The following is an 11,452-nucleotide window of genomic DNA, read 5'->3' as shown; positions in this document are numbered from 1 at the left end:
TAGCTACTCAGGAGGCTGAGATCTAAGTTCAAAGCCAGCCCGGAAAAGAAAGTCTATGAGACTTATCTCCAAAAATGACCAAAAAAGCTGGAAGTGGAGTCCAAGTGGCAGAGTGCTAGCCTTGAGCAAAAGAAGCTCAAGTACAAAGGCCCTGAGTTCAAGCCCCAGAATGGGCAAAAACAAAAAATCAAAGCACTACACCTTTTCATGTGATAACTGATCACCAGTCTGAAGAAATGTCTAGTCAGACTCATAAGTGATTTTAAATTTTGCTTTAAAACACAAGGCGCCGGGCACCAGTGGCTCATGCTTGTAATCCTAGCTACTCAGGAGGCTGAGATCTGAGGATCGCAGTTCAAAGCCAGTCCAGGTCAGGAAAGTCCATGAAACTCTTATTTCTAATAAACCACCAGAAACTGGAAATGGCGCTGTGGCTCAAGTGGTAGAGCACTAGCTTTGAGCTGAAGAGCTCAGGAACAGCACCCAAGCCCAGAGTTCAAGCCCCACAACTGACAAAAAAAATATGTATATATATTTTGCTTTAAAACAAGATGAATGGGATCTTATTAAAATGCAGGTTTCTGATCCTACTTCTGCTGGGCCTCGAGCCTCCGCGTTCACCCCGGGCTGAGGCCTTTGGGGGGAAGTTTCCAGGTTTGCGTAGTCTCCTGCTGCTAGTCCAACTACTGTCCTTGAATGGGCACTCTGCCTTTCCTCTGGCTGAAGGCTTCTATTCTTTGTCTTTGATTTTCTGCACGTTTGCTACAATGTGTTTTGAAATAGATACTTTACTTGCTATACTTGAATTATACTGTGCTTTTTAAAAAGAAATAATCCATGCTTTCCATCTACTTGGGAAATAATTACCACCTATTATTTCTTCAAAATGAACCTTTCCTGTCCTACAGGGCCTTTGGCTAGAACCAGTTAGACTTCGCCTATGTGCTGACCTTAGCTTTTCACTCAAGGGTGGCGCTTTACCACTTGAGCCTCAGCTCCTTCTGGCTTTTTGTTGGTTAGCTGAAGAGTCTCGAAGACTTTCTGCCTGAGCTGGTTCCCGACCATGCTCCTTACGCCTCAGCCTCCAGGGAGCCTGAGGACAGCTGTGTCTGTGGGCCCCTCTTCCTGCCTCCTCCCTTTTTGCATGTCTTTCTGGGTGGATTCAGAACGGGTTCTTCTGATCCACGCATTCTTCAGGACTCTGGTTTTCTGAGGGGCCGTGGAGCCGGATCTGGCCTGGAATCTACACCCTGCCTCACGGGTCTTAGGATGTCACTGTTTCACAGCTAGGCTTAGGACATTCCTTCCTCTTTCTTCTTGGGTTTTTGTGCTTTATTTTGGAACTCCTTCGGGTCCTGGTTCTGCTTTTGTTTATTCGAACTCATGATGCTTGGACCCTACTGTGTTATCATTTTGGATTCCCTGATCAGATTTGAAAGCATGGTTGTTGCTCCAAGAACCCTGTCAGGCCTTGTTTGGAAGCAAGGCCTCCCATGAGGATTCTGGGGCACCACACCAAAGCCAGTCTGAATATCTGAATTAAGTCTGAAATTCTACAGGGATTTAATCTTGTGAATGAGATTCTGTTGACTTTGTAGAAAAGGACTTCAGTGAGCCCCTCAAGGCAAGAGTGTTTGCTGACTGCAGCGGGTGCTGACTGCAGCGGGTGCTGACAGCGGCGTGTGCTGACTGCGGCGTGTGCTGACTGCAGTGTGTGCTGACTGCAGCGTGTGCTGACTGCAGTGTGTGCTGACTGCAGCGGGTGCTGACTGCAGCGTGTGCTGACTGCAGTGTTGTCCTGACTGCAGTGTGTGCTGACTGCAGCGTGTGCTGACTGCAGTGTGCTGACTGCAGCGTGTGCTGACTGCATGTCCTGACTGCAGCGTGTGCTGACTGCAGCGTGTGCTGACTGCAGTGTTGTCCTGACTGCAGTGTCCTGACTGCAGTGTGTCCTGACTGCAGTGTGTCCTGACTGCAGCGTGTGCTGACTGCAGCGTGTGCTGACTGCAGCGGGTGCTGACTGCAGCGGGTGCTGACTGCAGCGTGTCCTGACTGCAGTGTGTGCTGACTGCAGCGTGTCCTGACTGCAGCGGGTGCTGACTGCAGCGTGTCCTGACTGCAGTGTCCTGACTGCAGTGTGTCCTGACTGCAGTGTGTGCTGACTGCAGCGTGTGCTGACTGCAGCGTGTGCTGACTGCAGCGGGTGCTGACTGCAGCGTGTGCTGACTGCAGCGTGTCCTGACTGCAGCGTGTGCTGACTGCAGCGGGTGCTGACTGCAGTGTTGTCCTGACTGCAGCGGGTCCTGACTGCAGCGGGTGCTGACTGCAGTGTGTGCTGACTGCAGTGTGTCCTGACTGCAGCGGGTGCTGACTGCAGCGTGTGCTGACTGCAGCGGGTGCTGACTGCGGCGTGTGCTGACTGCAGCAGGTGCTGACTGCAGCAGGTGCTGACTGCAGCGTGTGCTGACTGCAGTGTGTGCTGACTGCAGCGTGTGCTTACTGCAGCGGGTGCTGACTGCAGCGGGTGCTGACTGCAGCGGGTGCTGACTGCAGCGTGTGCTGACTGCAGTGTCAGTGTTGTCCTGACTGCAGCATGTGCTGACTGCGGCGTGTCCTGACTGCGGCGTGTGCTGACTGCAGCGGGTGCTGACTGCAGCGGGTGCTGACTGCAGTGTTGTCCTGACTGCAGTGTGTGCTGACTGCAGCGTGTGCTGACTGCAGCGGGTGCTGACTGCAGTGTGTGCTGACTGCAGTGGTGTGCTGACTGCAGTGTGTGCTGACTGCAGTGTTGTCCTGACTGCAGTGTGTGCTGACTGCAGTGTGCTGACTGCAGCGTGTGCTGACTGCATGTCCTGACTGCAGCGTGTGCTGACTGCAGCGTGTGCTGACTGCAGTGTTGTCCTGACTGCAGTGTCCTGACTGCAGTGTGTCCTGACTGCAGTGTGTCCTGACTGCAGTGTGTCCTGACTGCAGCGGGTGCTGACTGCAGCGGGTGCTGACTGCAGTGGGTGCTGACTGCAGCGTGTCCTGACTGCAGTGTGTGCTGACTGCAGCGTGTCCTGACTGCAGCGGGTGCTGACTGCAGCGTGTCCTGACTGCAGTGTCCTGACTGCAGTGTGTCCTGACTGCAGTGTGTGCTGACTGCAGCGTGTGCTGACTGCAGTGTGTGCTGACTGCAGCGGGTGCTGACTGCAGCGGGTGCTGACTGCAGCGTGTGCTGACTGCAGCGGGTGCTGACTGCAGCGTGTGCTAACTGCAGTGTCCTGACTGCAGCGTGTGCTGACTGCAGTGTTGTCCTGACTGCAGCGTGTCCTGACTGCAGTGTCCTGACTGCGTGTCCTGACTGCAGCGTGTCCTGACTGCAGCGTGTCCTGACTGCAGCGTGTGCTGACTGCAGCGGGTGCTGACTGCAGCGTGTGCTGACTGCAGCGGGTCCTGACTGCAGCGTGTGCTGACTGCAGCGTGTGCTGACTGCAGCGTGTGCTGACTGCAGCGGGTGCTGACTGCAGCGGGTGCTGACTGCAGCGGGTGCTGACTACAAGGTTTGTTGACTGTAGCAGTGTCCTGTCACAGGTGTTGACTCCGTCCTCTCTTCCTCAGACCGCCCTGGCGCCCCCTGCGTCTGTAAATGCCCTCGCTCAGGTGGAGTGCAGTGTGTGTCCTGTCACCCCGTGCCTGTGGGTGGGGTTTCTGGAACACATTGCCAGCTGTGGCCATGTGAGGACCTGCAAGTCACACACAGTCCCTGCTGACGCCCAGCCCCCGAGCATCTGCCCAAAGCCAGGCCTTGGGCTCCAGGCCTGGCCTGAGGGGGTGGGCAGCACGCTGCAGTCCATGCTGTCACCACGGGAGGCAGGCAGACGGAGGCAGGGCTTGCAGAGCAGCCTCCAGTGCTAGCCCTGCGCCGGGCTGTCACAGGCAAAGCCGCGGCCTGGCATCATCTGGACGCCATGGCCCGCTGCTGTCCAGGGTGGCCGTCTGCTCTCCAGCCATGGCCTGAGTTTCTCGCCCATGGTTGCCAGCCCTAGCACGGGGCCTAGGCTCCATCCCAACCAAGACACAGTGGCTGAGCTCGGCGTTTCCACCCTGCACCACCACGGCTCAGCCAGACTCAAGAACAAGGCAAGACCTGGGCGGAGGTTGGAATTGCTTTTATTGAGGGCGGGCACGGCAAGGCTCCGCCGTGGTCAGGTTAGTGTTCGGCCGAGCGCCCGCCGGCACCAGCTGGGTTAGTGGAACATGCAAAGCTCGCTCAGAGAGTGGGGGCAGGGCTAGCCTCAAAGCCAGGGGGCGGCCGGACCAGGTGTGGGCCCACTGCCTGCCGAGCACAGACAGGCTCCGTCCCTGAGCCGCAGGCAGGCTGGGCCCCCAGGGCCAGGGCGGCCAGCAGCACCCAGGCTCTAAGGCCACTGGAGCCCTGGGGGAAGGTGAGATCTCCAGAGCCCTGGCCCAGCCCGGCCCGAACACCTGACTGTCACACAGGCCGGGGCTCGGGGCCTGGGCACAAGGGAGGACACAGAAGGCACTTACAAGGAGAGCAGAGACTGGAGGCGAAAGCCGGGGGCTGGGGCCTGAGAGTGGGTGTGGGGGCACTGAGCAAGGATGTGCAGCAGCAGTGGCAGAAGCCAGGAAGGAGGCTGGGGTGGGACTCCACTCCCACGGGGAAGCAGCTTCTCTGGGCAGTCTGGGAGCAATGGCCGGTCCAGGACCTTCTCTCCCCAGAAAGAGCCAGCGAGCGAGCAGGCCAAGCCAGGAATCAAGCTGGGGAGCAGAGGCTAGGCCGGGAGAGAACCTGAGCGGGAGCAAGGACCAGGCCTGACCTCAGCAGCGAGGGCGGGCGGCGAGGTGTCCAGTGTGATGGGTGTATGGGGCCGAGAGGCTTGCACACACAGAACGTTCTCGAGGGAGACAGGAGGGGCAGGCTGGGACCCCCGCAAGGCACCTGGCTGTGGTGAGTGGCAGGTAGAAGGAACGAGAAGCCCCAAGGAGGATGGGGTGGTCAGTGGGCCGGGCCAACCCGTCTCCCAGCACACGGCTGCCTGGGCAGCGCGCGTGTGTACTACATGTTAGTCTGGTCTTTTTGGTTACACTTTAGGCACCGCTTGGGAGGAACACAGCTGCACACGTTAGAGGAAGACCCCAGCGCCTCGGCAGGGAGCCTGGCCACATGCAGAGCGGGAAGTGGGGTGCAGGCAGGGGTCAGGCCACTGCAGACTCTGGGCCCCCCAGAGAAGCGGAGGACCCTGAGGCATAGCGCCGGCCATAGCCCGAGGAAGAGTAGGAGGAGGACGAGAAAGTCATGGAGAAGCCGGAGCCGGTGGCATCAAAGCTGCCTCGGCGGGAGCCGGCCCGCGAGCCGGTGCGCGAGCCGGCCCGAGAGCCGGCCGCAGAGCCAGAGCCGCTGACGCTGTAGGGGCTGTAGTAGCCCTTGCTGGACTGGGCAGCAGCCTCGAGCAGCCGCAGCCCGGTCCCCTCTTCCACCATGCTGCGGTCCAGCGCATCCTTGTAGGAGATCCTGAGCTTGGTCTTCGGGCAGGTGAGGTACTTGGAGTACGCGCCGACGTCACGCAGCTTCTGAGCTGTGCGGGCATCCACAGTGCCGCGCTGCAGGGCCTCGTCGAGAGACACTCGGCCCGGCGTGTCGGGCTCGATCAGGCCCCCCGTCAGGTACTGCACCTCCAGGAACCGCTGGCCCGCCTCGTAATACAGCCAGCCCTTCTTCAGGGCCTGGGCAGCCGACATCTTGGTCTTGGTGCGTGGGTCCTCGAAGCCGCAGAAGGCCTTCTGGGCCAGGTTGATGCGGTCCACCATGACCCTGTCCACCAGACCCTTGTTGAGTGCCTCGGTGACGGGGAAGCGCTCCCCGGTGCTGGGGTCGATGATGCCCCCGGTGCAGGCCTGGGCCTCCAGCAGCCGCTGCCCGGTGATGTTGTCCACCAGGCTGCGGTGCATGGCCTCGGTGATGGACACTTTCTCCAGCGTCTCCGTGTCGAGGATGCCGGCCACTGGGCCCGTCTCCTCGGTGGGGTCCGACCAGGAGGCCAGCTGGGTCCTGGAGGCGGCGGGGCTGATGGGGTAGGAGGAGGACGAGCCCACGGAGGAGGAGCGGGAGCGGAAGCCGCCGGCATTGCCAGACAACATGTCGGCGAACTCAGTGATGGAGAGCGTGCCGGCCCGATACTGGTCGAGCGCCGAGCGGTCGATGAGGTTCTTGGTGATGGCGTCGTCGATGTCATACTGGCGGCCGGAGCGGCGATCGATGATCATAGACTTGACAACGCCGTCCGAGGAGGAGATGGTGATCTCCTCCCACTCGCACTCCTGCTCCGACAGCTCCAGGTACGTCTGGTTGTCGATGAGGCCCTTGCGGTAGGCCTCGTACACCGACATCTCCTTGCCCGTCTCGGGGTCTACGATCACCACGCGCCGCTTGCGCACCGACGACTTGGAGGACGTCTTCCGCTCCCGCTTCCTCTCCTTCAGTGGCAGCAGGCATAGGCCGGTCTGTGGGTCAGTGATGCAGCGCTCCATGAGCTGCAGGTAGGTGAGGTTCTCCTCCGTGTTGGGGTCGAAGAAGCCCTTGGTGTCGTCTGAGGGGTCCGTCAGGATCTCATTCATCTCCTCGTCGAACAGGCCCCGCTTGTAGGCCACCTCCACGGGCAGGCGGTGGCTCTCCTCGGGGTCGATGATGCCGCCCGTGGCGATCTGGGCCTCCAGCAGGCGGATGCCGTGGTCTTTCAGGATGAGGCCCTTCTTCATGGCCTGGAACAGGGAGATGAGCTTCCCCGAGTAAGGGTCCTTGTAGCCGGTGACGGCGCGCTCTGCGGACAGCAGCTTGTCCTTGAACTCGGGGCCCACGATGCCCATGCGCACGGCCTCCTCCACGGTCAGCTTGAGTCCTTTGATGGGGTCGATGACGTAGCCTGTGGCCGCCTGGGCCTCCAGGAGCTCGAAGGCCGTCCCCGGGCGGATGATGCCCTTCTTCATGGCCTGGTACACGGAGAGCCGCTCTTTGGTGGCGTCCACGAAGACGCCCGCGATGCAGCTGGTGCCCTCGAGGAACTTCTGAAGGTTCTTGGTGACCTCCTCGACGGAGGTCAGGCCCTCCTGCAGCTGCAGCGCCGTGGCCTCATCCAGGACCTGGGAGCGCACCAGCTCCTCCACTGTGATCTGCTTGCGGAGGCCGCGGAAGGTCAGCTTCCGCGAGGCCGACAGCGGCAGGAGCATCTGGCCGCTCTGCTCGTGGCGGTGGCAGCGCCGGAGCAGCTGCGTGTAGCTGAGGCGCTCGTCCGTGGAGGGGTCCACGTAGCCACGCACCTCGCTGGGCTCCGACAGCTGCTCATGCGTGTCCTTGTTGATGTAGCCACGCTGGTAGGCCACCTCCAGCGGGAGGTGAAAACCCAGGCGAGGGTCCACGATGCCCCCGGTGGCCAGCTGGGCGTCCAGCAGCCGCAGGGCCTCCTCGGCGGGGATCAGCTCCTTCTTCATGGCCTGGAAGAGCGAGATGGTCTGCTCGGTGTAGGGGTCGCGGTAGCCGGTGACGGCCCGCTCCGCGGACAGCAGGCGGTCGTGCAGCTCGGGTCCCACCAGCCCCTTCCGCACGGCCTCGTCCACCGTCAGCCGCTCGCCCTTCACCGGATCAAGCAGGAAGCCCGTGGCCGCCTGGGCCTCCAGAAGCAAGCGAGCCACCTCCACGCTCAGCAGCCCCTTCCTCAGCGCCTGGTAGATGGTCAGTGCCTGCCTCGAGCCGGGCAGGTACACGCCAGCCACCGAGCCCGTGCCGTAGAGGAAGCGCCAGGCAGACTCTGCCTCCAGGACCTCGTGCAGGCTCCGGGCGCCCTCGCGGAGCAGGTTGTAGGCCTCGAGGGATATGATGCGGGCCTCGTGAAGGTCCTCGGCGGTGAGGCGGCGTCGCACGTAGTCGTAGGAGGAGCGGCTCTGCTGCCGGATGATCTCGGTCTTCTCGATGATCTCGATGATGATGATGATCATGCGCTCCTTCGTCACGCGGCCGGCCTGGAAGTCAGCCATCAGGCGTTCCCGCTGTTCCTCGGGGATCAGGTCTGACTGCATCACCTCCCACAGGGACATGGTGGAGCCGCCCCGGCTGCCCCCGGCGGGGATGTCGATCTGTGTCTCCTGGAAGGCCCTGCGGGTCTCCTCCTCTGTGTACACCTGCGTGGTCTCCACCACCTCTGCCTTCTCTGCAGCCTTCAGCGGCAGCAGCCGCAGCCCGGTCTCTGGGTCCTCCACGCAGCGCTCCAGCAGCTGCCTGTAGGTCAGGTTCTCGTGCGTGTTGGGGTCGAAGAAGCCCTTGGTGTCGTCGCTCAGGTCCTCCAGGACGCGGTTCATCTCCTCGTCGAAGTAGCCGCGCTGGTAGGCCACGTCCACCGGCAGGCGGTGGCTGTGCACCGGGTCGATGATGCCGCCCGTGGCGATCTGGGCCTCCAGCAGGCGGATGCCGTGGTCCCTCAGAACGAGGCCCTTCTTCATGGCCTGGAAGAGCGAGATGGTGGAGCCCGAGTAGGGGTCCTTGTAGCCGGTGACCGCCTTCTCGGCCGACAGCAGCTTCTCGTGCAGCTCGGGGCCCACGACGCCTGCCTTTACAGCCTCGTGGACATACAGGCGCTGATTGCGCACGGGGTCCACCAGAAAACCCGTGGCCGCCTGGGCCTCCAGCAGGAGCGTGCCTGTGCTGGGCCGGAGCAGGCCTCGGCGCATGGCCTCGTAAACGCTCACCTTCTCTCCAGCATCCTCCAGGTAGATGCCGGCCAGACAGCCACTGCCCTGCAGCAGCGTGCGCACAGAGCTCACCTCCGAGAGATCTCTGACCGAAGTCTTGCCATCCTTGAGCTGCTCAAATTGGGCCCTGCTGAGGACACCGGCGGCCAGGAGCTGGCTGGCGGGCACCGGCGCGCGGAGGCCGCTGAACGTGAGCCCTTCCTGCCGCCGGGTCTCCACCTCCTCTATGATGGTGATGAGGATCTTGATGACCTTCTCCACGGTGACCTTGCCTGTGCGGAACTGCCTCAGCAGCTCCTGGCGCTGCTCCTCGGTGAAGTACTCGGAGCGGATCAGCTCCCACACGCTCACTGTCCTGCCCTGCAGGCTGCCCACGGGGACCTCGACCGTGGCCTTCTCGAAGCTCTCTCGGGCCTGCAGCTCTGAATAGACCTCCTCCAGGTGGGCCCGGGCCGCCTTCTCCGATACAGGCAGCAGGCTCAGTCCGGTCAGCTGGTCGGGCCGGCACCGCTGCTGGAGCTGGCCATAGGTAACTGGCTCCCGCGTGGTGGGGTCTAGGTAGAGCTTGGCCTCGTCTGCGGGTGCCGACAGGGCCCTGCTGGTCTCCTCATCCAGGTAACCCCGGGCGTAGGCGACCTCCAGAGGCACACGGTGGCTCTTGCTGGGGTCTATGATGCCCCCTGTGCACAGCTGGGCACCCAGCAGGCGCAGGCCCTGCTCCCGGGGAATGAGGCCTTTCTTGAGGGCCTGGAACACGGAGACGCTCTGTGCCGAGTAGGGGTCCCGGTAGCCTGTCACAGCCTTCTCGGCCGACAGCAGCTTCTCGTGCAGCTCGGGGCCCACCAGGCCGGCACGGACCGCCTCGTCCACCGTCAGCCGGGCGCTCGTGGCGGGGTCGATGACATGGCCTGTGCCGGCCTGGGCCTCCAGCAAGGCCACGGCCGCCTCTGGCAGAAGCAAGTCTTTCTTCAAGGCCTCATAGATGCTCAGCCTCTGCGCCGCCTCCTCCAGCCACAGCCCTGCAATCACGTCGGCGCCCCGCAGGGCCCGGCGCACTGCGTCCACCTCGGCCGCCTCCCGTACCGAGCGCTCGCCCCGCTGCAACTGCTGGTAGAGCTCGCGGTCAATGACCTGGCTGTCCAGCAGCTCCGCGGCGGGCACGAGGGTGCGCAGGCCCTCAAAGCAGAGCTGGCCCTTGCGCTCCTGCTCCTCCACCACGGTGATGACGATCTTGATGATCTTCTCCACCGTGATGCGGCCCGTGCGGAACTGCCGCAGCAGATCCCGCCGTTGCTCGGCTGTGAAGTACTCCGAGTTGATGATCTCCCAGATGGTCACTGGCTTGCCCTGGAACTTGCCAAACGGCGCGGAGACAGTGGCCTTCTCGAACACGTCCCGGGCCTCCGCATCTGTGTAAACCAGCTCACGGCCCTTGGCAGCCTTGTCGGTGAGCGGCAGCAGCCACAGCCCGGTCTCTGGGTCCTCCACGCAGCGCTCCAGCAGCTGCCTGTAGGTCAGGTTCTCGTGCGTGTTGGGGTCGAAGAAGCCCTTGGTGTCGTCGCTCGGGTCCTCCAGGACGCGGTTCATCTCCTCGTCGAAGTAGCCGCGCTGGTAGGCCACGTCCACGGGCAGGCGGTGGCTGTGCACCGGGTCGATGACGCCGCCCGTAGCGATCTGGGCCTCCAGCAGGCGGATGCCGTGGTCCCGGACGATGAGGTCCTTCTGCATGGCCTGGAAGAGGGAGATCCGCTCCCCGGAGTAGGGGTCGGTGTAGCCGGTGACCGCGCGCTCGGCCGACAGCAGCTTGTGGTGCAGCTCCGGGCCCACGACACCCTCCTTCACCGCCTCGTTCACCGTCAGCCGCCGGTTCCGCACCGGGTCCAGCAGGAAGCCTGACGCAGCCTGGGCCTCGAGCAGGATGAGGGCGGTGCCCGGGCTCAGCAGCCGCCTCTGCAGGGCGGTGTAGATGCTCAGCTTCTCGTTGGCGGGCTTCAGCAGCAACCCTGCGATGCTGCTGCTGCCCTGCAGGTACTGGCGCACATCCGCCCGGCGCGAGAGCTCGTCCACCGTGGTGCGGCCCTCCGCCAGCCGCCGCAGCTCCTCTGCACTCAGCACGCCCACTTCCTGCAGCCGCTGGGCTGCCACCCTCTGCCGCAGGCCCTCGAAGCTGTGCTGTGGCTGGGCCTCCGCAGCCGGGCCGTCGGGCGCGTCCCGGCCGTTAGGCAGGACCTTCACGGCGGCCACCTCCTCTGAGTGAGCCAGGGCAGCTTGGTGCGCTTCCTCCAGGCGCTGCAGCCGCTCCCGCAGCCTCCGGTTCTCCTCCGCCAGCAGCTTCTCCTGCTGCTCCCGCTGCTGCTCCAGGCGCTGCAGCTCCTCCTGCTTACGCCGCACGCCCTCCTCCGCCTCACGCTGCCGCCGCCGGGCCTCCTCCATGCTGGCCACCAGCTGCTGCTTCTCCTGCTCCATCTGCTGCTGCTGCCGCTGCTGCTCCTCACGCAGCTTCTGGGCCTTGGCCACCTCGTCCTGGAAAAGCTGCTCCAGTTTGGCCTTCTCCTGCTCGATGAAGTGCTCCCGCTGCAGCAGGCTGTCCTTCTCCGAGAGGAAGCTCTGCTGCAGGGCCTGCGTCTCCTGTACCATCTGCTCCTGCTGCACCATCTGCATCTAGTGGAGGTGGGGGAGGAGAGCAGTCAGAGAGGAGGAGAGTCCGGGA

At 62.8% G+C, this 11,452-nt stretch overlaps 1 protein-coding gene across 15 annotated transcripts in view; it reads right to left on the bottom strand.

Annotated features, from left to right (window-relative positions):
- Window positions 1-4,137: 4,137 nt before the first annotated feature.
- Window positions 4,138-11,452, bottom strand: part of LOC122098900 (plectin) — a 60,729-nt gene continuing 53,414 nt past the window's right edge. For 14 of the 15 annotated variants that reach the window (XM_042669406.1, XM_042669407.1, XM_042669408.1 and 11 more), the window contains one exon: window positions 4,138-11,403. In XM_042669406.1, the coding sequence (XP_042525340.1) occupies window positions 5,200-11,403 (6,204 nt within the window). In that variant the 3' untranslated portion in view covers window positions 4,138-5,199. The remainder of the gene's footprint in view (window positions 11,404-11,452) is intronic. The other variant, XM_042669409.1, reaches the window with a different exon arrangement.

Source organism: Dipodomys spectabilis, unplaced genomic scaffold, assembly GCF_019054845.1.
Source record: "Dipodomys spectabilis isolate Male_0828 unplaced genomic scaffold, ASM1905484v1 ptg000495l, whole genome shotgun sequence".
Taxonomy (NCBI): Eukaryota; Metazoa; Chordata; class Mammalia; order Rodentia; family Heteromyidae; genus Dipodomys; species Dipodomys spectabilis.
This window is presented reverse-complemented; position numbering and strand designations above follow the sequence as displayed.